This window comes from Zootoca vivipara, chromosome 14, assembly GCF_965207765.1.
Source record: "Zootoca vivipara chromosome 14, rZooViv2.hap1.1, whole genome shotgun sequence".
NCBI classification, from domain to species: domain Eukaryota; kingdom Metazoa; phylum Chordata; class Lepidosauria; order Squamata; family Lacertidae; genus Zootoca; species Zootoca vivipara.
In genome coordinates this window covers 37,683,523-37,708,550 of record NC_142597.1, presented here as the reverse complement: position 1 = coordinate 37,708,550, position 25,028 = coordinate 37,683,523, and the positions used below count along the sequence as shown (strand labels likewise).

At 48.9% G+C, this 25,028-nt stretch overlaps 1 protein-coding gene and 1 non-coding gene across 2 annotated transcripts in view; one reads left to right on the top strand and one right to left on the bottom strand.

Moving 5' to 3' along the window:
- The window catches only part of MNT (MAX network transcriptional repressor), a 56,875-nt gene extending 40,467 nt beyond the window's left edge, over positions 1-16,408 (bottom strand). The window contains exons 1-2 of the mRNA XM_035139355.3: positions 16,046-16,408; positions 2,010-2,586 (exon numbers count right to left, since the gene is read on the bottom strand). Coding sequence (XP_034995246.1) covers positions 2,010-2,586; positions 16,046-16,118 — 650 coding nt within the window. The 5' untranslated portion in view covers positions 16,119-16,408. The remainder of the gene's footprint in view (positions 1-2,009; positions 2,587-16,045) is intronic.
- Positions 16,409-24,272: 7,864 nt separating this feature from the next.
- Positions 24,273-24,346, top strand: TRNAK-UUU (transfer RNA lysine (anticodon UUU)). The gene has a single exon. It is a non-coding gene; the product is annotated as a tRNA-Lys (tRNA).
- The last annotated feature ends 682 nt before the right edge of the window (positions 24,347-25,028 follow it).

Genomic DNA, 25,028 nt, shown 5'->3' with positions numbered 1-25,028 from the left:
TCTTTTATGCTTGCTTTGATATTCTTGTTGTTAGCTTGACTGGGAAGGGCGGGGTATAAAAATTATTATTATTATTATTATTATTATTATTATTATTAATTACCCACACACCATCTCTCTCGCAAAAAAACAATTTTACACGTTCTTATGCGTAGCAAGCTAATGTGCTTCACTCAAATTATTCCTTCTGATCCTTGAACCCAGGGTCCTTTGGAGCAGAAGACACCCCCCAGTCTCACAGCCCATGTTTTCACAGGCACACCGATTGCCACATCCCCTGTTGTCGTGGCAACAAAGGCATCTGTCTGCAGCCAACCTGCCGAGGGAAACACATGCTGCTTAACAAATCTCCACGCTGAACCCGAAGGGCTGGGCTTTGTCTGCAGCACAGAAAAGCAGCAACAGGACCCACTCGCTGCACAATCTTGGGTCATTTTTTTACTGGGGGGTTGTGTAGAGGAAGAGAAGTTCCCTAATGCAACAGTTTGCATTCAGATGAATGAGGCAAACAGCATCCTCTCGTGCTGTAGGTCTTCAATTGAATGGCTTGGTCTTCTTCCATTTTACAGATATGGGGTTGTACCCAATATTCCTCCACCTCAGAGAAGAAATTGCTGGGACCCAACTAACTTAAATCCATCCGTTTCAATGGATCTGCCCTCAGAATACAGTGGTACCTTGGTTTACGACCATAATCCGTCCCGGAGGTCCGTTCGTAAACCAAAACAAGTCGTAACCCAAGCCACACTTTCACCAATGGGGCCTCCGAAAAAGCTGTTCGTAATAAAAAAATATATATATAAATTGTTCGTAATAATAAAAAAGGGTCATAATCCAAAAAAAGTTCACAAACCAGGGTGCGCACTTCCGGGTTTGAATTGGTCATAATCCAAAATGGTCATAAACTAGGCTGTTCGCAAACCAAGGTACCACTGTACATATAAAGCACAAGGAAGCCACTTTAAACAGGCATGGCTTTCCCCCAAGGAATCCTGGGAAATGTAGTTTGCTAAGGGGGCAGAGGGCCGCGAGGAGGCTCCTATACCCCTTCACAGAGCTACAATTCCCAGAGTAGTTTAACAAGCCGTCCCTCTTCCCATTGGCCTACAGAAAAGTGTATCCAGCTCTTTCAAGCGTTCCACTGGAGGTATTTCCCCAAAAATGTACTCTAAGAGGAGCCTAGTTACATTAAGCTGATGGCCCAAGTATCCCATCATCCTGTTCTCACACGGTGGCCAATTAGGGGAAGCCGCCATGCAGGGCCAGAGCAAAACAGCACTCTCCCTTCCTGCGGTTTCCTGCATTCAGAAGGTATATTTCCTCCAACAGCAGAGGCAGAACACTGCCATCATAGTTAGTAGTCGCTTCTTGGCAACTGGCCCACAGTTCCGGATTTCCACTGGAGATGTGCAAACTTGAACCTGGGAGCAACTGAATGCAAAGCATGCACTCTACCACACACACACACACACACAAACGCTTGCCTTTGGTCAAGCCAAACCACTGGTCCACCTGCTTCACTGGCCATCTATGCCCACCTGCATCAGATCTACAGCGTCTCAAATAATGTTCCTTTTTATTTATTTAAGTTATTAACAAAGCAAAAGAAAAACCTCACAGCATGTAAACCAGAAGAACGGCCCTCAGAAGGACCAGGGAATTATTATTATTATTATTATTATTATTATTACTATTACTATTATTACTATTATTATTATTATTAAGTCTTTGCCTGATGCTGGAAAGACATTGAGATGCAACTTGAGACAAGCTGCACAGATGAGAGCCTTTTTGAGCCAAGCTTCTCTTCATTCCCCCCACTTCAGATTTGGCCCAGTGGTTGTTTATTATTATTATTATTATTATTATTATTATTATTATTATTATTAGGGGGTGGGGTGGGAATGTTCTACACAAAACAAGGCAGGATCCCGGGAATTGCAGAGTGTTGGACTAAATGGTTCCTTTCCAACTCCACCAGAGCTGCCCCCCAGTGACCCCACACTCACCCTCCGGGCCTTTTCTTCTGCTCGTTGGGCTTGACGTCCTCCGACGAGGGAGCCAGCTTGACGCCGAGGGGCTGGTGGTGGGGCTGGTGGGGCTGCAGAGGGGGAGGCTGAGGCTGGATCGGCTGTTGGACCATGTGGTGCTGTGAGATAGCCAGCACCGGCGTGGCATAGTGAGGCAGCTGCTGCTGCTTCGGGCTCCCAGAAGGGGGCGTGGGGGCCTTGATGTCCGGAAGAAGCGAGGGGCCGGTCTTCTGGATGACGGGGGCCACCAGGGGGGGCTCCTTGCCCAGGCCGGGAGCGCTCACGAGCGGCTGGTGGCGGTGGACGAGGGGCGGAGACAAGGCGTTGTGCGCCGCCGGAGGGGCGGGGCTTGTGACCACGGGGATGGGGATGACGGAGATGGGGGCCGCCAGCGGCGGGGGAGGGGGCGGAGGCGGGGCCGGCGGAGACAAGGGCACGGCCGCCATTTCGAGGCGGGGCTCCTCGGGGCGAGCGACATGGTTAACCCTAGGCACGCTGGCCTTCTTCTGCTCCTGTTCGCGCTCCAAGCGTAGCTTTTCGTGCTTCTCGTTCTCCTCTGTTCGGGAAGGGAAAGGGGGGGGGAGAAAAAAAACCACAGTCATTATTGACAGACATTTGTTCCTGCAGAGCAAGGGTCTCCGTGTTATAACATACTGTATTTTTCCGTGTATAAGATGCCCCCTCTTTTCTGGGACTCCAAATTGAGAAAACGGGGGAAAATTGTATCCATGTATAAGACGACCCCTATTTTTAAGATTAATTTTTCAAGAAAATAACCCAGTCTTATACAGTCATAGCTCACTGGAAGGACAGATCGTGAAGCTGGAGGCTCCAATACTTTGGCCACTTCATGAGAAGAGAAGAATCCTTGGAAAAGACCCTGATGTTGGGGAAGATTGAGGGCACTAGGAGAAGGGGACGTCAGAGGACAAGATGGTTGGACAGTGTTCTCGAAGCTACGAACATGAGTTTGACCAAACTGCGGGAGGCAGTGCAAGACAGGAGTGCCTGGCGTGCTATGGTCCATGGGGTCACGAAGAGTCGGACACGACTAAACGACTAAACAACAACAACAATACAGTCATACCTCAGGTTACAGCCACTTCAGGCTGCGACTTTTCGGGTTGCGCTCTGCGCCAAAACCGGAAGTACCGGAACGATACTCCCCACATCTCCCTGGCTTCCCCCTGCCCCATCTTGTGGGTGCCTCTGAGAAGAGAAATCATTCCCCTTTTCTCTAACCCTTGCCTGAAACCCTGGGGAGCTGCTGCCGGTCAGTGCAGACAATACTGAGCTAGAAGGACCAATAGTCTGACTCAATTATCCTAGAGCAGCCAGAACACTCTGCATAAGCTCGGAGGTATTCATTGCGACTCCTTTAGACCCGAAGCCTGATGGAAGTCGGCCAGGCTCTGCCTCACAGCCATTTCGTTTCTTTCTTTTTCGTTCTCCTGACAGGGAAAACAGACCAGTGAAACCAGTTCCCCTTGCTGCCGCGGAATCCAGTTCAGCCTGGCAGCTTTCTCGGCGGCCTCCATTGGCCTGCCATGTGTTTCGACAATGCACTGTTTGAACTCGATAAATGAGATTTGGGTGTCCTCGCTAGGGCTGGGCAATGTCGGGTTTTCAACATCAACGGTTGGCGATATACCGCGGGTGTTGAAAAAAGCTGTGTTGGCCCCACCCAGCAAGATGCCGGGGAAACTGCCACAGCTCTCAGCTTTTACCCCAGCGCCTCAGGTGCGAGTCCCCTGCCGATATATCAATATATCGCCTAAGCCTAGTGCTCGCCTTGCCAAATAAAACCATGCATTTGAAGAGATTTATAACCCCCTTTCCCATCTCTGCACACCCACGAGGCAGCTTTAAACAATATAAAACAGTACAATTAAATACTTAACAGCTAAAGCATAAAAACACAAACAGCAGTTAAGAAATACGCACCAAAGGCAGACAGGAGACAAGGGCGGGGGGTTATCGGGTGTCCCCAAAAGCCCTCTGATTTAAGAGTCTCAGGCCCCAGCTGCATTATACATTGGAAGCAGTATTATACCAGTTTTTAAGCGGTTAACAAAGAAGCCTGGGAACTGTAGTTTCTAAAGGGTGTCGAGACTTGTTAGGGGACCCAGCTAATCCCCCAAGAAAGCTATAATTCCCAGAGATCCCTTGGCAGAGGGGCTGTTAAAAACCACTTGGGGAATTGTAGCTCTGTGAGGGGAAAAGGGTGTCTTCCTAACTCCTCTCTTCCTAACACCCTTAATAAACTACAGTTCCCAATATTTTTTTGGGGGGGGGAGCCATGATATGAAGCCACTTCAAAAGCAAAGTGCAGATGGCACAAACGTTTGAAATGGCTAGACCAGGGGTCCCCAAACTAAGGCCCGGGGGCAGGATGCGGCCCAATAGCCTTCTAAATCCGGCCCGCGGACGGTCCAGAAATCAGCATGTTTTTACATGAGTAGAATGTGTCCCTTTTATTTAAAATGCATTTCTGGGTTATCTGTGGGGTACAGAAATTCGTTCATTTTTTTTCTTCCAAAATATAGTCCAAGGTCTGAGGGACAGTGGACCGGCCCCCTGCTGAAAAAGTTTGCTGACCCCTGGGCCAGACCCATGCAACCACCCTGCCCTTCCTTCTGCAGCCAATTCTTTTTGCTGGGGGATAAGTCACAATATTATGGCGGACAAGAACCAAGCACTGCAGGATCAACCCCAATTCCAAGCAAGATGCCTCCAGGAAGCCAGAGAGAGAGGCTTATTGGGCGGGGGGGGGGACAGTAAACTCCCCCCACCCCAAGCTCAAGTTTCTCAATGCCTTTGCACAGAGCACAGCAATCGTCTCCCTTCGCTGGCCCCAGAAATATTTACGCAGCAGCTAAAAAAAACCAAAAAAAAAAAAACCACACACACACCACCTAGGAGAAAACAGGCCAGAGTTCTGGAGCAGGTGAGCCGAGAGAATTACTCAACCGCAAGAGGCTGCGGAAAAAGCTCCCTCTCCCTCGAAAACACCGGGAAGGGGGGGGGAACCAGCCCCCAAGCACGTGTCTGCCTGCTGTGCACTTTAGAAGACAACACGGCAGGTCAGCTGGGTGGCAGCCAAGCGGCAGAGAACTTCCCTCGCCCATGACGCACCACGTCACCACCACCGGGAACGGCCCAAAGACCTCATGATGTAGTCGCATGCAGTATCTGCAGTACAGGATGCCAGCTTCTGGGGCGGGGAGGGAGAAAGGGGGGGTGCGGATTCCAGCAGCCGAACTCTCAAGTCGCCACGCTGTTTGCAGGATAACGCAACTGCATCAGGCGAGTCGGGAAGAACGCAGCAAAACTGACCCAAAGCTCCGATTCTGCAGTGTTGCACGCTTTGCTCAGGGGCGTTACGCAAGCCCCGGGTGCATTTTGGCTCAATGGATCCAAGGAGCCCCGACCTTTAAACTGAGGTTACGGTCACCACAACAGAATGTCAAGGCACCATCCCCTTCCCACACATACAGATGCGAATCCTGCTCCAACAGAAGACCTTCCTCTGTCACCTTAAGGACTAGGAGTGTCAACTCTCAGGGTAGCAGGTGGCACTGGTGGAAGGGTTCTTCGAAGCTAGACAAAATTCCCAGAAATCTTGAGCCCCATGCTTCCTCAGTTAATCCCTACAACGACCCTATGAGGTAGGTTAAGAGGCTGGGACTGACTCCAAGCTTCAGGGCGGAGTGGGGATTCGAACCCTGATCTCCCAGGTCCTAGTCTGACACTCTAGCCCAGGCATTCCCAAACTGCGGCCCTCCAGATGTTTTGGCCTACAACTCCCATGATCCCCAGCTAAGAGGACCAGTGGTCAGGGATGATGGGAATTGTAGTCCAAAACATCTGGAGGGCCAAAGTTTGGGGATGCCTGCTCTAACCCCTACACCCCACTTGCTTCCTAGAGTACTTCTGCTATGGGGCAGCTCTATAAATTAAGTAGGCGAATAAATATGGGGGAAAGCAAAATGCCACTTTGCTTCCCTTGAAGCTTGGATTTGTTTTATCCTGGATTATTTTGACGTTTTAAAGTGTTGCAAAGCACTTTGGTATTTTTTTCCTTTAAAATATAAAGTGGTATAGAAATTAAATGAAGAATAACAACAATAAATCTCACAGGGGGGCGGGAATGGCGCCTTGACATTCTGTTGTGGTGACCATAACCTGAGTTTAAACTGCCATTTGGCGATTAGCTTATATATCTGAGTTTCTAACACTTCATAGTGGTAGGGAGTGACAATTTTAACCTGGCCAAGAATGAAACAAGGGCTGTATGAATACCATATATTTAAAGCACACCGTCCATCGGGCAAAAAAAGAATTGTGGGAATTGTAGTTTACCGCAGCACCCTTAAGAAACTATAATTCCCGTGATTATTATATTTTTTTTTTGAGGGGGTGCTTTAAAAGTATGATCTGTACGCAGCTCAGGTCACGGTGGAGGGTTCCCTTCCTCGAGGAAACGGAGGAGCCACAGACAGGAAGGGAAGTTTTTGGAGCATGACCACTGCGATATGTCTTCTACCTGTGGCTCCAGGGCAGGCACCCCCAAACTGCAGCCCTCCAGATGTTTCTGGCCTACAACTCCCATGATCCCTAGCTAACAGGACCAGTGGTTGGGGAAGATGGGAATTGTAGTCCAAAACATCTGGAGGGCCGAAGTTTGGGGATGCCTGCTCTAGGGATCTATCTTAGCCGCAGGGGTGACTCACACCTGCCCAGCTGGGTGGGGAGTTCAGGTAGGCGTCACCTGACCTAGATGGAGGCTTGTACCCACTGAGTCAGCTCCTATTCCAAAACTTTCTTCCCACTTCCTGTTACATAAACATACCCAAAGAGTTACGCCAGACGTCACAAAGTCGCATGCCATGGCCAGCTCAACAGGTGGCTACCACAGGTCAACCTACGGGCAATGGCGCCACTTATGGGGAAGAAGCCATGGGGTCCCCTCGACAGAACGGAGCATGGGAGCTCTGCAATGCAGCCAGGCTGCCTTAGCACATGTGGAAGCGAGGGAAGAAACGCACACCTGTAAAAGACAGGATCCCCCTCTCACCTGGTCAGAACATACAAGGCCAAGGCAGTGCTAGAAACTCAGGTTATCTAATCCAATTGCTGGGCTAGAAAAATAAATAAAAACTCCAGTATACAGATGCACGCCACATGCTCTTAAAATTAGAAAAGCAAGACCCAGAGGCTAGTGCTTGGGATACGGAGCTGGTTTCAGCACCTCTTCAGCTGCAGGTTTCATAGCCTTGAGCATCAGTCATCCCAATCTGGCAAATGGGTACGCTGGTCAGTATCGCTTATCCACAATATGATGAATCCCAGGGGAGGCTATAAAACACTGTCGTGAGGCACCCCCTTGGTATCACTGAAGGGCTAAGCCAGGAGTCCCTTCCAGATGTCTAAAACTACCTGTCATCTATATTCTGAGCAGGGTGACTGCTCCTGCTCAGGCTGCACAGAGATAGCAATTTGGTTCCGGAAATTCATTCCGAATGTGCAGATAAAATATAACTGATAGAATTCTACAGGACGGGGTACTAGTGTGTGAAAACAGTGTCCAGATCCAATGATCCCCAGATGGTGGAGATGTCAGGTGCCATCCTGCCACCCAGACATCTCCACTTGGTTGCAAGTGGTTGGATGCCAGGTGCAAAATGGCGCCTGGCGCCTGGCTAATTTCAAACACTGCTCTGGAACCTCGGAGCACAGGTTCATCCTTGAATCAGGGAAGTGCAACATAGATAACCATCACTTTACAGCTTGGGGAGATGGAAGACTGACAGCAAAACCATTCGCGCCACCGTCCCCCCCCCCGCTTCGTTTCCCACTGATCGAGCGGCCCCCGTGCGGCCCCCAGCTCTGCCAGCCAGTTTGTCTGGGTTTTGCCTCAGCTACGGTAGGCGGGGGCCCCAGAACTGAGGAACAATCTCTGCTTTGAAACAGATTTCAAGGGAGAAGCTTTGAAACACCCAGAAGCGTAGTTGGGACATTGGCCTCCAACCATCAAAAAGGAAAACAGAAAAGCACACACAAAGGTGACCTCAGGTGTGACTAGTTTTCCCAAGTAGGTGACTTGCTTCCCTGTAATCCTTGCCAATGAAAGGTTGTTGTATTCTTTCCCAACTTCCTTGAAAGGTAGGCCGGTGTAGCCTCAGAACCACCCTAGGAGGCAAGTCAAGGAAGTAGTTACCAAAGGGAAAGAGCCCATTCTACAGATCCAACAACAGTAGAGACCTTATTTAAACCATTGTTTCCCAAGGGAGTCATTGTGATAACTGCAGAAGAGCCTACATTATCACTTGATGGCCTCAGCCAAAGGAGCTGAGTCTTTCGCCTCCAGCCATCCTCTTCCACGAATCTGCCCAGCCCCTTAACCTAGTGCCATTTAAGTCAATAGCCGTGACTGTGGCAGAAAATTCCCTAAGTTGATGATGCAATGAAGACAACATTTATATAGACGAATTCAGGTAACTGGGACACGAGTAGCAAACACTTTTAATTGTAGGGAAGCTGGGGGTGTATGGGGTGTTAAGGGAGGGGCAGTGCCTCTAACAGGGGACGTGTCGTGCTCCTTCTGGGGTACTTTGTCTGCCTTTGGTCCCCCCACCCTGCACTCAGCTCTCACCTGTGGCTCCTAAAAGATGTCAGCATGTGACAGCGGCCACACGGGGGAACGGCTTAGACTAAGCCAGGTGAAGGTAGCCGATGGGTCTCAAACCCTCGGTGAGTTATGGACTTCCCCTGCGTGCGAAGACGGGTGCTTCTACCTAGATTCTAAGTACCCCATCGAGGAGATGGAAAACCTTAAAACCTCCATTGTGCCTTGCGGGAAATCTTCAGGAGAAGAAAAGGCTAAGGAGTAAACGCTATGGAAAGCCAAAGTGGAGTCCCTAAGGCAGTTGGATGGCACCTCTTTCCGGCAACTCCTGCAGCCAAGCTAGTGCCAAACGTATTGCTCTGCTTTCCTTTGGACCACATCAGCCAGGACGAGAGGGGGGTCTTGTCGTCTGGGCAGCCCAGGACCTCCATACACACCAGCCAGGCTTGCACCCCAAGGGGATCATGTAACAATAATAATAATAATAATTCCAAGATGGCGGACTTAGGAGTCCTCCAAGGTTTGCAAAAAAGCTTTAGGAAGCACTTCACTCACACGCTGCAAGAATTTGTTACAGATCCCACCTGAATACTGCCGTCTCACTTCTCCCAGGCCTTGTGTAACTCAAACAGCACCATCCACAACTCCACCATCCTTCCTCTGCATAAGAGAGAGGTACTGGCAGACTCAGAGAAATGGCAAGATATGCAGGAGGACTAAAAAAGAAAAATAAATTGACCCTTGAGGGAAAACACCCGAAAACAGCCTAATGAGGACTGAGCATGCTCAACAATCAGTGTGTGTGTTTATGGGGATGAAGAGATAATGGGAACACTTAAGGGATTAAGTAACGGAATGGAGTTCTTGAAAGAGGGCATGGTCGGCCGAGTGCCACCCTGAACTGGCATGCACTCCACATTGCAACATTTTCTTGCAGGCTCCAGGTGGAATGTCTCTAACAATAGTTTATCCCAATGTTACCTCTCATGGGGTGAACTTGGGCCAGCCGCTGTCTCTCAGCCTACTAGCCTACCTCACAGGACTGTTGTGAAGATAAAATGAGGAAAGGAGAACAATGACTACCAGCTCGATCTCCTGGGAGGAAAGGCTGGATTCTAAAGGATGATGATGCAGCAACAACAACGACAACAACACAAGGTACGTGGAAAAAGAAGAATCTATCCTGCAGCTCTAAGGCTTCTTACTTTTTGCTGTTGTGGTTGAATTTCGATTTCCTTCTCATCCACCTTTCCTGGAGTGACTCACTGCTGAGACAATACGTTTCAGGCTACCTCCCATCAGATATGACACACACACACAAGACACAGACATTTGATCCTCTGCTGTGGTTGCAAAAGGTGTGCCCCCTCCCCTTTGCATTGGAGAGGCCTGCCACCCATGGCAAGCAACAGGAAGGCAAGGGAAGAAAACTAAAAAGGGGGGGGGGAATTCCCCCAAGTCTTTTGGCAAGGGATTTCACATGGTGAGCAGGACTAAAGGCATCGCTTGAAGATTTAATCGCACCTGCACAAAGCAAGAGACCTTGAACCGCCCCTAACCCCACGTCACAGGGAAAAACCAATCCAGATTTCAGAAAAGCCAACACAGAGCTGTCAACACAGGTAAGGTGCTGGCGTTCCGTCCCATCGACGTGCAGGCCACTTTGCACTGAAGCCAAATTATCGGCTCCCTGCCCCAAGGAGCTTGCAAAGTAGAAATCGCCCAAGTGTGTGTGTGTGTGTGAGAGAGAGAGAGAGAGAGAGAGAGAGGAACCATGGACAGAGACACATGGAGCCTCCTTAAAAAAACAAAACACACACACACACCATAAAAACAATCCCAGTACAGAGGCAAAGATCTCCATGCAACAGGCTTGTTTTCAGCGGGTGAAAAGACAGCCGAGAGGGTGTAGGGTTTAATATTTAATGGAAGTGCATTCCAGAGGGCAGGTGCCAGGACACTGAAGACCCGATTGCAATATTGTGTGGAATGCACCTGATTAAGATGGTATATGCCAGAGGCCCCCCCCCCGTCTGCAAAGCACAGGGATCAACAGGATAAAACAGCAGGTGAGACCATATTTCAGGTATCCGGATCCCAAGCTCTAGGGGACTTTATACGCCGAAACCAGCACCTTGAGCCTAGCCAAGCAGGCTTGGGAGGGCAACAAGCGGGTCCTCCCTCTTGCGGACAGGTGTCACTGCTTCGGCCATATAAGCAATAACGGTCAAGAGAACTGAAATAGATTCAGAAGGTGGTTTAATCATGCTAAGCCAGACACAAAAAGGCCCAGAAATATAACTGCACTTAAGTAGTAACTGGCTCAGTCGGCAGTGTGAGAGACTCTTAAATCTCAGGGTCGTGGGATCGAGTCCCACATTGGGTGAAAGATTCCTGCATTGCAGGAGTTGGACTAGAGGACCCTTGTGGCCGCTTCCAACTCTACAATTCTAGGACTCTATGGAATTATTGTACGTCAGATTGGAGAACACCCATCTCCTATCCTGCCAGTTGCTCAGGCCCCAACACCCTGCTAGGGACCATAAGGTGCCTTTTCTTCTGTTCTGCCCCACCTTAATTATTTTCCTGGTCCAGGACGTCAAGCAGTGCTTAGCAGCCAGATCTAGTCCGCGTTTTGATTTCCCACAATGCTCCTGATGTTAAGTGTTGCTCAAGGGCATTGCGGGAAACCAAAGGGGGACCTAGACACAGCCGTCTCGCGCTGTTTCAGGAGCCACTCAGAGGAGTGGGGCCAGCCAGAGAACACTTTGCCTAGCTCCCTCCCACCAAACCTGGAGCCAGTCCAAAGATTTAAGGGCCTCTTCTAACCCAGAATCTTGCCTGCCACATGCAGCGGCCAGCTAGCAGCGTTAGAAACTCAGCTACGTAAGCTAGGCGCCAAATGGCTCTTTAAACCAAGGTTGCAGTCGCCAAAAAAAGGAACGTCTAGTTGCCATTTTGGGGCGAGATGGCTCTCAAAAGTTTTATTGGCCTGTGACTGATTCTCAGTTAAACATCTAGCTAGCTCATACGGCAACCTTGAGCTGGGTTAAGAAGTTTAAGAACATAAAGAAGAAACGCCACGTGATCCAGGGACAGTCCACACACACATATATATAGTGGCCTATTCCGAACTCTTTTTCTTAATGGCGACACAGACCATTCACTAACGGAAGAATGTTCTTCACAACTGTGAGGCAGGATAAGTGAAGGCAAGATGCAACAATTAACTATAACGTTTTTTGCTGCTTTGGGTAATCCACAAAAACAGGGCAGGGACTCAACGATGCCCCTTTCTGGTTTCCAGAAGCACACCGCCCAACCACGGAGGATGCACAATACATGGCCCAGGTGCAGGCAACCTTTGACTGTCCAGCATGGCCAGGGATGATGGGAATTGTAGTCCAGGAACACGTGGAGGTTCCCCACAGCTCACCTAGGCTTATCCACGGAACTGTCTCCAAGACACGGCCACTGTTGCTCTGTCCCTAGCTGTCGCTCTTCCCCTGCCCACCCACGAGATGTGGATTGAAAACCAGACTTTAGCACGGCATACTAAATCTCAGATATTGCCCCCACCCCACCCCGCTATTATGACTATTGGTTAATAAGGGTAGCTGATGGGTCTCAAACCCTGTGCAAGTGAAGACATGCTCCGGAGGAGACCAATTGTGGGTCCAACGGCCAAGAAGGCGGTTTCTGCATGTGCTGTAGAAGGAAGTAAGATGGGGCTTGTCCACCTGGAAAGGTAGACCATCCAGGAGAATCTCCGTTGACTTGCAGGAAATCTTCGGGAGAAGAAAAGGCAAAGGAGGAAAAAACCCTACACAAATCTGGAGAAGAGTCCCCAAGATGGTTTAATGGCGCCTTGAAGGCCTCCTTTCAGCAACTCCTGCAGCCAAGTTTGTGCCAAACGCTTTGCTCTGCTTTTTTTGGACCCCATAAGTGAGGCCAAGAGGGAACTCTCTTCGTCTGAGCAACCCAGGACCTCCATGCACACTGCCCAGGCTTGCGCGCCAGGGAGGTCACTTCAGTGCTGCTAACGCAGCAGTTTGACTTCACCCCTGGAGGCGCACTCCATTGTCTCTCGAGACAGACAGATGCCAACAACAAGCTGGTTTTTTTTAATAAATGCAAGATATATCAGTGAGTTCTTAAGAGAAAAGCATGGCAAATTGTGTTCCAAGCGAGGAACCCATTTCATTAGGAAACAGGTACAACTGTGGTCACCCACCCACAGGCCAACATGCCTCCACGATGTTGCTTACTGAGCTATGAGCCATATGTAAATTTTCAAAATCAAAGCTGTGGATTAAAAAAACCGGGAAAGGGTGAGTAGGAAGGAGATGATAGAGTAGCTACATGATGGGTCTCAGACCTGCCCTACATACATAGCAGCAGTTTCTGTGCACTCTGGCTTCCGTCACGGTGCTCCGTTGCGCCAGAAGCAGTTGAGTCACGCTGGCCACATGACCCAGAAAGCTGTCTGTGGACAAATGCTAGTTCCCTTGGCCTGAAAGGCAAGATGAGCACAGCACCCCATAGTCGCCTTTGACTAGACTTAACCGTCCAGGGGTCCTTTACCTTTTTACACAGCAGCAATACCAATGTAGTATTATGACTCTGTAGCATACGGTAGTACAAATTCTTGTTGGCTTGCATGTCTGAAGCTGTTGTTACTTCAAGCCAATCGGAGACAGATAAGAGATCTGGGTTAAAAAAAAGGAAGGAGAGATTCCCCCCTAAATGCACCTAACTTTTATTTATCAAACAATATTTAAATTATTCTACAGCACAGTCCACATGCCTGGGGCTGATTGCAGGGACATGGCTGTTGTTTGCTACAAGCCATAAACAGATAGTTGAAGGAGATCTGGATTAAAAGTCTATTTATGACCCCTAACAGTACAAAGCTATATCCATGCAAGCAGTTCAGAGTGTGCGCAGTGCTATAAAGCATAATGAAGATTAATAGGATGTAGGTCGGGAAGATCCCAGACTCGGCATCCCTCACCACGACTATTTTTAATCCAGAGCTCTCCTCCTTTCAGAATACAGTAGAAAGCAGCATGCTGGGTTCCCCCCCCCCCAACGGATCTTCACCAAATTAATTTTCATTGTTAATATTCCCAAATTCTATGTTGTCATTCCACGGAGCACAGCCCGGAGCTCTGAGCTGCCTACATGGTGAAAACAGCAGGTCCTTACCACGAGCCCCGAATGCAAACAATTGAAACAAGAGGTCTGGAGGAGTTTTTAAATCTGTTATTCAGATTTTTCCTGCATGCCATTTCACATCACCCTCGTTATCATCATCACCAACGTTCCTGCAGCACAAACAAGTGAGGGCAGGCCCTCCCCACCACCCTCGTGTACGCACAAGCGCGCGAACGAGAGCGCGTGCACACGCGCATAGTTGCAAGAATGAAAGCGCGCATCCAAGCAGCAGCGGCAGCAACGCCACCAGAGAGGGAGTGTCCCCGGCGCACGTGGTCGAGGGCAGGGCCTTGACACGTCACCCGTTCCCCGCTAGCCAATGGAACGGGCCTGGAACGCAGAGCAAACACGCAACGTTCCAAACCTGGGGGAGGGGGAAGAGAAAGGAGGTGGGGAAGAAAATTAAAAAAAGATACAAGCGACGCCAACGTTCCATTGTGCACTTAGATCTCGACCACGCGCTAACGCAGCATATCTCCGGAATTTTAATTTTGTGCGTGTAGCGTGTGTGTATGCGGGGCGGAGGGGATCGCTTCCTCCCGCATGCAGCAACAGCCCTTTCTGGATCTCTCCCAGCAGATTTCCCAATTAGGGGAGCGGCGCATCATCAGACGAAAGAGGCGGAAATAGTTTTTTTAAAAGTGCATCATATGACACCCCCTCCCTCCCTCGCCTTAAGATCGGGAGCGCAAACAGCCCCGCCACCGCCCTGGAAAAGCCTCCGCCGAGCACGAGAAGGAAACGCTCCCCCCCAAAAAAGGAAACCCAACAGATTCAATGAATAACTGCTCCTGATGATAAATCAGGAAGCATCGTCGAAAAAAACAGAACAGGTTCTGTTTTGTCACGGGGAGGCAGCAGGGAGGAAAGGTTCCTCTCTCTCTTTTTCTATTACGTTTTTTTTTTTTTTGGCGCATAACTACATGACATCGTAACCCACCCTCTGATCCAGACCGCCTCTTAAAAGCCTGCGCGCGCCTCCTTGCATTCACTATGCGCCTTAGAAAGTTTAAGAAGGAAATAATTAAAACCGTATGAAAAGGACGGATCGCTGCCGGATGCATGAATGAAGAACCGCAAGGGCAGGCAGAGACCCAAGCATAATTAATTATGGCTATTACGTGGGCTGCATCGGTTAACTGCGTGCGTGTTGCAAAGGGTTGTTTTTCTTCCCAGCCCTCTGCAGGGCGGAAAGGGGTCAGGTAGTTTATTTTTGGGGGGTGGCAATAAACGCGAGCACGGGAATCGGAGAGAATCTGCCCATACGCAGGAAATGAATGGGCTGTATTTTTATTTTAGTATATACATACATGCATATCTCGGCTAGCATGTGTCAGCAAATTTAGAGCAAACGCAGAATGAAGCATTTAGACCACGTTGACAGGCTTCTCCCGCCCCCGGCTGTAATCCTAGACGCATTTACCTGGGAGTAAGTCCAATCTATCACAACGGGGCTTGCTTCTAAGGAGACATGTCCACAACGCGCCTGTTAAGCGAGGCAGCCTGCTTATCCTCACAACCGCAGCCTCGTTAGGCAATCTCTTATTTTTCTTAACCCGGTACAAAATTCTTTCCGCTCACCCCGCCCAAATGTTCATTAAAACAAAACAAAAAAAGGGACAGTTTGCAAAAACGGGAGGAGGAAGGGGGAAGGAGGGAGAACCCGACTAGAAACCCCCACTGAGGGAACCGACGAGAAATCAGAAGACCTGCTCATCATTGCAAAATCTGCGCTACGGAGGAGAAAGCAATAGCAATCATAACGCAGTGCAATTATTTTTATTTTGAAGCAAAGCGGGGAGGAAAAATTCACCTCCTTAACCCGCCAAAATAAATACGGTTGCTTCGGTTGGGGGGGAGCCCGAGGCGCTGTTTGCTCGGCGGCGAATCCGAGGGGACTTACTCCCGTGTCAAATGCACGCGCAAGGCTTGCAACCCGAGGCGAAAGCGCTGCAGCCCTGTGACAAGGGGGAGTGAAGTCCACGGGTTTCCGACGAAAAGCGGGTCGCCTCGCGCTGCAAAGTTGGTTTCTCTTCCAACAATAAAAAAGGGGGGGGGTAAGATAAACCCCACCGCGTGCATTAATTTTAATCATTCTGCGTTTCTTTCAAAAGGAGAGACAGAGATCTTAATTCTCACCACCAACAACACCCCCACCCCCCTGGCTTACCACGTGTTTTCTGTTGTTGCTGAGCTTGCCATTCTAGGTACCTGGCCGCTTCTAACAATGTCTCAATGCTCATTTCTCGGGGCTGCGTTTCAGCGGAGGATCCAAAGTCTTTGGGGATACTTTAAAAAAAAAAGTGGCGAAGGGAAATTCCACGCTGCCACCCCCGCGGCAGGATCCTTAATTTTAATGTCGGGGCTTGGTTCTTTTGCAAAGGGGGAAGAGGGAGGGGGGAGGAGGGAAAAAAAAATAAAGAAGCCGGAGCCAGCCAGGCGATCGCCCCCTCCGCCCCGAGCCCCTCTGCGAACCTTCCAGACAAGGAAAGGGCTTTGTAACAAGATGGCGATGTGTAACAGAAACACAACAAGAAAAAAAGGGACTGACACTGCCCTCAGCTACTATACGGAGAATTGCAGGCAAACCCCGGACTGGATTACAGCGCTTCGCCGGACGGGAGCGCGCCTGCTTGCTTTTCCTTTTGGTTTAATTTTTTTTTACAGGACGGGAGTTTCCGCTTAGACGTCTCTCTGCGCAGCATGGCACGATTTTTGAAAAAAACAAACACAAAGCCCTCTTCCTGGGCGGTGCCATTCCAGGCTGCACGTGGAGGCGGGCATGCTCGGGTGCTTTCCTGCAGGCATTCTTTGCACGTAGAAAGCTAGAGTGTCGGGTTCAGCCTAACGCTGTGCTCCAATTATTTCTTTCACAGGGGCAGCCTTGATCGTATCAAGCCTGCACCTGCCCCCTGAAGTGTTAACTGCAATTACAATACACAAATACACACATCAGGCTGCATTTATAAATTTGGCCAATGGGGCTGCATAAGCACCATATATTGAAAGCACATTTAAAACACATGCCCAAGAATCCTGGGATCTGTAGGGAATCCACAATTCCCCTTAGAGAGCTACAATTCCCAGAGTCCCCTGAGAAGAGGATATGAATGTTAAACCATCCTGGGAGAGAAAGGAGGGTCTCCTAACAGCTCTCGGCACCCTTCACAAACGAAACCTCCCAGACAGGGCAGTCTCGAGCAGGTCGGGCGCCCTGGCGCTGAGATCGCTCCGGCGCCCCCGCCCTCACAGCGCGCAGCATGGCTTCCGCGCGGCTACGTCGCGCAGCATGCCAGCCCTGCACCCTGCACCACCAGGACTATACCTAGAGCCAGCCCTGCTCCCATAATTCCTTGGGGGAAGCCATAGTTGTTTCAAGTGGTATGATAGTACTTTAAATGTATAGTTCAAATAGGGCCTGAAAGTCAATAGTCAGCAAGAGGGAACACAATTGAACTTGCCTCTCATCCCAAAATTTGAGGCAGGCAACCTCCCCAGTTGACAGCTACTGTATATTTTATTAATGCATATAGCTTTTAAATACTGTTGATTGTATCCCTATTTTGATAACTCTGTTATGTCTCCTTCTTTTTAAAGACTGCTGATTTTATTGGCATTTTCTCATAAATATTCATAGTATTTTACATAAAGCGCTTAGATAGAGCTGTGTTTGTTTGGATTGAGCCACATATAAAGCTGGCTAGGCAACGTGATGATTTTTTTATTCTCCTTGTCTGCTAAATAGCCTTGGCAGGAAGCAATGGTTTGTGGGGCAACATGAAAGACAGGTTCCTGCAATGGGTTTTGTTGTGTCCACATATTTGCAATGCTAATTATTAATCCGTTAGGTGCTGTTTCATAATCCTTGGGCAATTTGGCCTATTAATAGGTATCAATAAACCTGCCCTTCTAACTACTGTATCTTTTTGTGGATGTCCCTTGATCGCAACTTCTGCTAGATTTCGCCCCGGATCACTGACCTGGCACAGAGGTCTCACTCATCATGGGAATCCGACCCAAACCAGACTCCTTGCAGCTGGTGAGAACAACTTTGTGTAGGCCATGCATACCAATGTAAGTATATAAGTAGATAAAGTAGGTATGTAAAGGTAAAAGACCCCTGGACGGTTAAAGGCAACTGTGGGGTGTGGCATGGCGCTCATCTTGCTTTTCAGGCCGAGGGAGCCGGCGTTTGTGCACAGACAGCTTTCCGGGTCATGTGGCCAGCATGACTAAACCGTTTCTGGTGCATGGAGGACTGTGATGAGTGCCAGAGCGCACGGAAACGCCATTTACCTTCCCGCCATAGCGGTACCTATTTATCTACTTGTGCCGGTGTGCTTTCAAATTGCTAGGTTGGCAGGAGCTGGGACAGAGCAACAGGAGCTCACTCACCCACGGGGATTCGAACCGCCGACCTTCCAATCAGCAAGCCCAAGAGGCTCAGTGGTTTAGACCACCATCTCATTCTTCTCCTGGAGAAGGTCCCGGCTTCAAACCCCGCCATCTCCAAGCAGGTCAGATAACAATCCCCTCCTTAAATCTCAGAGAGCTGCAGGTCAGTCAATGCAGTAAACCTACAATTTACATGCATGTTTGTGCACATTCAGCTTTACGCACGGGGCAAAATAAAAATTAAGAAGTGGGGTCATAAAGGAGGCAGCATTCTAGGATAAATGACTCTGGCAATCCTGCCTGCCATTGACCCCAACATGGTTTGACAACAGCTGATTTTGGCTTTTGGCATGATTCCCGGAAATGTAAGGTTTTGCACTTAGGCAGGAAGAACCAGATGCACAAATATAAGATGGGGGACACCAGGCTTACTAGCAGTACATGTGAAAATGATCTGGGGGTCTTGGTGGACCACAAGCTTAATGAGTCAACAGTGTGATGCAGCAGCAAAAAAAGTGAATGCTATTCTAGGCTGCATCAATAGAAGTATAGTGTCCAGATAAGGCAAGAAATAGGACCACTCCATTCTGCTTTGGTCAGACCACACCAGGAATTCTGTGTCTAATTCTGGGCACCACTGTTTAAGAAGGATGTTGACAAGCTGTAATGTGTGCCAAGGAGGGCAATCAAGATGATCAAGGGTCTGAAAAGTAAGCCTTATGAGGAATGGTTGCGGGAACTGGATATGTTTAGCCTGGAAAGGAGGAGACTGAGAAGAGTTATGATAGCCATCTTCAAATATCCGAATGGGTGTCACATGGAGGAGGGAGCACACTTGTTTTCTCCTGCTCTGGAGGGTAGGATTTGAACCATTGCAGGGGGTTGGACTAGATTACTCTTGGGGGTCCCTTACAAGTCTACAATTCTATGATTCTATGTACAGTACTGAGCTATGGGAACCTATGGTCTGACTCAGTACAGTATAAATCCTGTACAGTTGCACAGGTCTGCAGTGGGGGTGGCTGGGGGCTTCTGCAATTGCCAGCACTTTTGCAAGCTCGACTTCCTCCCCACTCTGTCGCAAATGAGGTGGTTGCTGTAGCTCCTCCGGCGGTTCCTCTTCCTCTTCGCCGCCTCCTTCCCCTCCACCACCATCCCGATTCCGACTCCCCCCCCCCCCGTTTAGACTCTGGCCCGGCGCTGCTTCCCTACTCCGCCGCCGGGTTTTCCGGGCGATCCTCCCCCCCGCAGTGCGTTCGCATGCTGCTGGAAGACGTCACCCGGGCTCCGGCCAATCGGCTCGCAGAACAACAAGGCATGGAGCAGCTCCACATGGGCACTCTGCTGCGTGTGTCTCCGACGGCGTCCTCTTTAAAGGGACAGAAGCCCCTTTCGGCCGGAGTCTCTCCCGGCGCTCCTTCTCCGGCGTCCTCCCACCCCTCCAGCGCGCGGGGAGGAGAGGGGCACGTGGTCACCCCCGGTGAACTCTGGCGGGGGAGGCTGCGCTTCCCTCTGCGTGCCAATGGGAGAGAGAGAGAGGGTTTTTCCTTCTCGCGCTGCCGCTGCTACAGGCAGCAAGAGGGAGCTGGAGCGCCCAGTGATAGGAGGCTGTGGAGGGGAGGCGTCCCCTCCTTGTCAGCGCCGCATCTCATCGCAGAGAGCTGCAGAATATGCCGCGCACGTTTCGTTTTGTTGCAAGAAATCCGCTCCTATTCTTGAAACCCAGGGCTTGCGCATTGGATGCGTATGGGGCCAAATAATGAGCTTTTTATATATACTGTATAATGAACTTATATATATACACACAGTATAATGAGCGTGTATGTATGTATGTATGTGTATGTATGGAGAGAGAGAGAGAGAGAGAGAGAGAGAGAGAGAAAACCCCACGGAGTACAAGGGAATTTGCTCCCAGGAAAGCCGGAGACGTCTGTAGGATTGCGCCTTCGTTGAATGCATGCCGTGTAAGGTAGATTGTAAGCTCCTGCGGGCAGGGACCTGATCAGTCTAATGCTGCTCTCTCTCTCTCTCTCTGTTTGTGTGTGCGTGTGTGTGTACTGTACTGTACTGTACTGTACTGTGTATATATGCAACAACAAAATAACCACAGAAAAATAATGTATTAATGTGAGAGAGGTATTTCCCCCACACTGGTATTGGGTAAGTGGATACCTCCAGGTCTATCTTTACGGCTGCAGCCCTGTACTGTACAACGTAGTTACCTGGCAGAAGGTCTCAAAGTTAATGGCGTTTGCTTATGAGTAGGATCTTTCCCATTGAATCTGTTCCTTCTGCTGTCCCTGATGAGCCTACCGGTAGGAAGGTACTTCAGACCACGGGTCTATGTAGTTTAGCATTGTCCACACTGACTAGCAGATCTCAGGCAAGGGTCTCTCTCTCTCCCCCCCCCCCGTCCTACCTGGAGATGCCGGACTTTGAACCTCGGGCCTTCTGGGTGTGAAACGGTTGCCCCTTCACGGAGCCACAGACCTTACGTGGCAATCTATATATTTCATACTTGTTTTTATGGTTTCACATTGGGACGAGGGACCGAGTGCTGGGAGGGCTGTCTTGCAGGGGGTTGGACTAGATGGCCCCTGGGGATCCCTTTCAACTTATAGATTCTACGATCTCATACGGCCAGGGTTGCAAGGGCGGCTATGGCAAACTGCACAGTTACGGAAAGCCCTCCGCTTTCCTTCTTTTGCAACACTTGGAGGACCAGGCGGCGGGGGCGCGCGCGCACACACACACACACACACACACACACACACAGAGTGAGAGAGAGAGAGAGAGAGAGAGAGAGAGAGAGGAGGCAGGAGGCGTGGCTTGCCCCAATCATACCCACGTGGCTGACTCTGCGGGAGGCGGCGCTTCGCCCAACCCCGGGACCTATCTGGGACAATCTGTCTAGTCATGGCTGGTTGGGAGCATGGCGCGTTGCATTCTTAAAGGAGCCTCGCCCTATTTCCACCCAAAAATGGGAGGGGGGGAGGAGGAAGCACGTGAACCCGGAATGCGTGATAAGGCAGGCGGAGGAGGAGGAGAAGGAGGAATTATTTGGACAGCAAAACAGGAAAGGCTGCTGGGGACGCGCTTAGCAGCCGGGCGGAGGGAGGGAGGGAGGGAGGGAGGCACCGCCTGGGTCGCGCCTCCCTCCGATGGTGTCAGATGAGATCACATGCAGGCATGCGAGGCAGCCCCGGGCGGGAGCGAGCCTGGAGGAGGAGGCGGGGGAAGGGGCAGCGCGTGCGTGTTTTGCAGGATGAATGACAGCCGGAAGTCAGGCTGCAGAAATCGCACCCCGCCCCCGCGCCGAGCAAAGCTGACCTCGCTGGCTGGAGTTTCTGGTTTTCCTCTCCCGGGAGGAATGTTTCGCGCTACCCGTGATTCATTATTTCCCGACAAGATGCAAGCAGTCGCAAAGAATAAATGCAGACGTCCCGATCGGGATGCAACAGAGTTGAAAACAAACTCCCAACCAAATTCATAATAGGGTCCTGCAGTGAAGGTGCAAGAATGGAATCCAGAGTTTGCGCCTCCTTTTCTCTCATACTCATTGCTCTGTTTACCATCTAGCCCAGCCCAGGGGTAGTCAACCTTTTTATACCTACCACCCACTCATGCATCTTTCTTGATGGTAAAATTTCCTTACCGCCCACCAGTGCTCGATGGAAGGAGGATTCAGCTTGTGCCGTAGAACCCCCTACCCCCCACCTAGAATCCTGAGACGCCCACTAGTGGGCGGAAGGGACCAGGTTGACAACCTGATAAAAAGAGTGCTGGAGAATTCAAAAGTCTGCACATCACTAGCCGCAGCAAATGGGAGACCAACCTGCTCCCATCCATTGACCAACAAAGCAACAGCTTTTCCGGTGCTTGCTTTCCTCAGCCCTCCCCATGCCTTTTTCCTTTTGTATCTTGTTCTGTACAGTGCTTTAAAAATGCTAGGTGCTTAATAAGTATGATAGATAGATAGATAGATAGATAGATAGATAGATAGATAGATAGATAGATAGATAGATAGATGATAGATAGATAGATAGGCAGGCAGGCAGGCCAATGCCCACATCAGCAGTCTGACTACTGTACCACGTTCTGCACCAGCTGGAATGATTGCTGGGAGAAGCAAAGGGAGAATAAATCTTCTTTTTTAAAAAATACATTTTATTAAATTCCCAATTAAACACATTTAAACAATAACAAAACAAACCACAAACACAACATAAACATAATAAACACAAAATTTTCCTTCTAACCATCTTATCAATTATTACAATTTTCTTTGCTCTGCCGAGCTTTGACTTCCCTCCCTCCCCCCAATCAGATTTTTTTCTGTCCATTCCTGTCTTGCAGTTTCTTTATTCCTTCTATTTAAAGTCAATTCGTAGGATTTATTTCAGTCCTGCAAGTGTCTTTAAACTTCTACAGTTCTTCTCCATACAGTCCACAAATTTACTCCAATCCTTTTGGAACTTTGACTCTTCCTGGTTTCGGATCCTGCTCGTCAGTCTTCCTAATTCCGCATAGTCCATCATTTTTGTCTGCCACTCTTCAATCGTCGGTAACTCCTGAGTTTTCCAAGTCCTAGCCGCGGTTGTCGCATACATAAATAATACTTGATCTTCTTTCACAATCTCCTGTCCTATAAGTCGTAATAGAAAAGCTTCAGGTTTTTTGGGAAAGGTATATTTAAGAATCTTTTTTGCATCTTCAGCAGAACAACCAGACGCCTCCATCTGCCTTCCAACAGTTTGACTTCACCCCCAAAGGTGCACTCCTCCATTGCCTCCCGAGAAAAGATGGATGCCAGCAACAACAAGGAGCTTCTGAACCAGGCCCAAGGGCAGTCCCACAAAGAGTGCATTGCAGTAATCCAGCTTCAAGGCTGCCAACTCATGGACTACATGCAGGCATGTCCAACAGGTAGATGGTGATCTGCCGGTAGATCACTGGACGTCTGCGGTAGATCACTGGCTCCCCCCCCAAAGAAGCTGAACATCTGTGGCTCCCCTTAAAAAAAGCTCAACATTTTATCTCCTCCCTGAAAAAACTCAACAACTTTAACCCGAACCCACCAAAATGGGCCTTTCTCTTTCCTAAAAAAAGCTCAACAACTTTGACCTGAACCCCAAAAAAGGGGGTAGATCACTGCCAGTTTTTTTAAAAATATATATATTTATTGATTTTATAAAACTGAAAAAAACATATAAAACACAAAAATACAAAGAATCACATAAAATACAAAAAGCAAAAGCAAACCCTATTTATCATTCATGTGTTCTGACATTGTTGACTTCCTCATGTCCCTCCTAACTGCGTTTCATTGTATATCATCCTTAGTAATTTCTATATCGTACTTCTTTCTATAATCGTACTTCAAACCATCTTATTTTTACCTTGACTAACATATTTCACCTCTTATTACTTCCTTAACAAACATTTCAATTCTTATTTAACACTTATATCTAAATCTTAATATACTATAATACCTCTACAAATCCTCCTCTACAACCTTCATGTACTTCCAAATCTTATATTAAACATTCCCAATATTGCAATTATTTCTTAAATAAACTTTAAATTTCTTCCAATCTTCTTCCACCGACTCTCCCCTCTGATCACTGCCAGTTTTTAACTCTGTGAGTAGATCGCAGTCTCTTGGGAGTTGGCCACCCCTGGCTACAGGAACAGCCGTAGCTGGTGAAGCAGACAAAGCTGGCCAAATGCACTCAAGGCTGGATCTAGACACGTCAAAGAAGCGATTCAGCGTTAAACACGTAAACTCATACAGGGAAACCCGGGACTCCACAGCGCTGTCTGGTGTCACAGTATTACATCGCATATACAATGCATATAAACACTTTTTCTTTACCAATTTAGCTGAGTCCCCAGGCTCAGATCTGCATCACGGTGAAGATTTAGGAATGGGAGCTCCAGCATCAGAAACAACCTGCCTCAGATAACACCCATTGGCTGGGGACATTCAGCTGAGGAGGGCTTCCCAGGATAGCTCAGTCGGTAGAGCATGAGACTTTTAATCTCAGAGTCGTGGGTTCAAGTCCCACATTGGGCAAGTTTCCTGCATTGCAGGGGGTTGGACTAGATGAACTTCATGGTCCCTTTTCAACCCTACAATTCTGTGATTCAGCTGGGATGCTGGACCCGAGAGACTTTTGATGCGATCAAGCAGGGCTCTTCTTATAACGACAAGGAAGCAATGTTGGTGCTTTTCCAATGGGATGTGGGTGGTGGGGAGGGATTAAAAAACCTGGAGATTAAGCCGAAAAGGGAATATGATTTCCAAAGACCTCGTTTCCCACTCCCAGCTGCCATACTAAGAGGTTGTGTGTGTTTTGCTGGGTTCTGCCATACAATAGCCTGTTTGTTTGGCTTTGCAAATCACTTAACCAAGTTAGGGTAGTTTCCCTCCTCCTCCTCCTCCCCTCATTGAAAAACAAACAAACCCATGAAGGGGATGATTTATCCAGCAGCACTTTCAACCCAGCATGGTTCCAGGAGAGGGAAGGAGGAGGAGAAGAAAAAAGCCTCTTGGCTTTTTTTGAACCCTGGCCTAAGATGAAAGAGAAGTTTCTAAAAATACAATAGTTTTTTGTTTTTTTAAGCAAATCACTTGTCCTTCGATAACCCCATCCTTGGGAACAGTTAGATTACGTGCTGAAAGTAAATAATAATAATAATAATAATAATAATAATAATAATAATAATAACAACCCTAAAGCCCATCATGGGGTAAA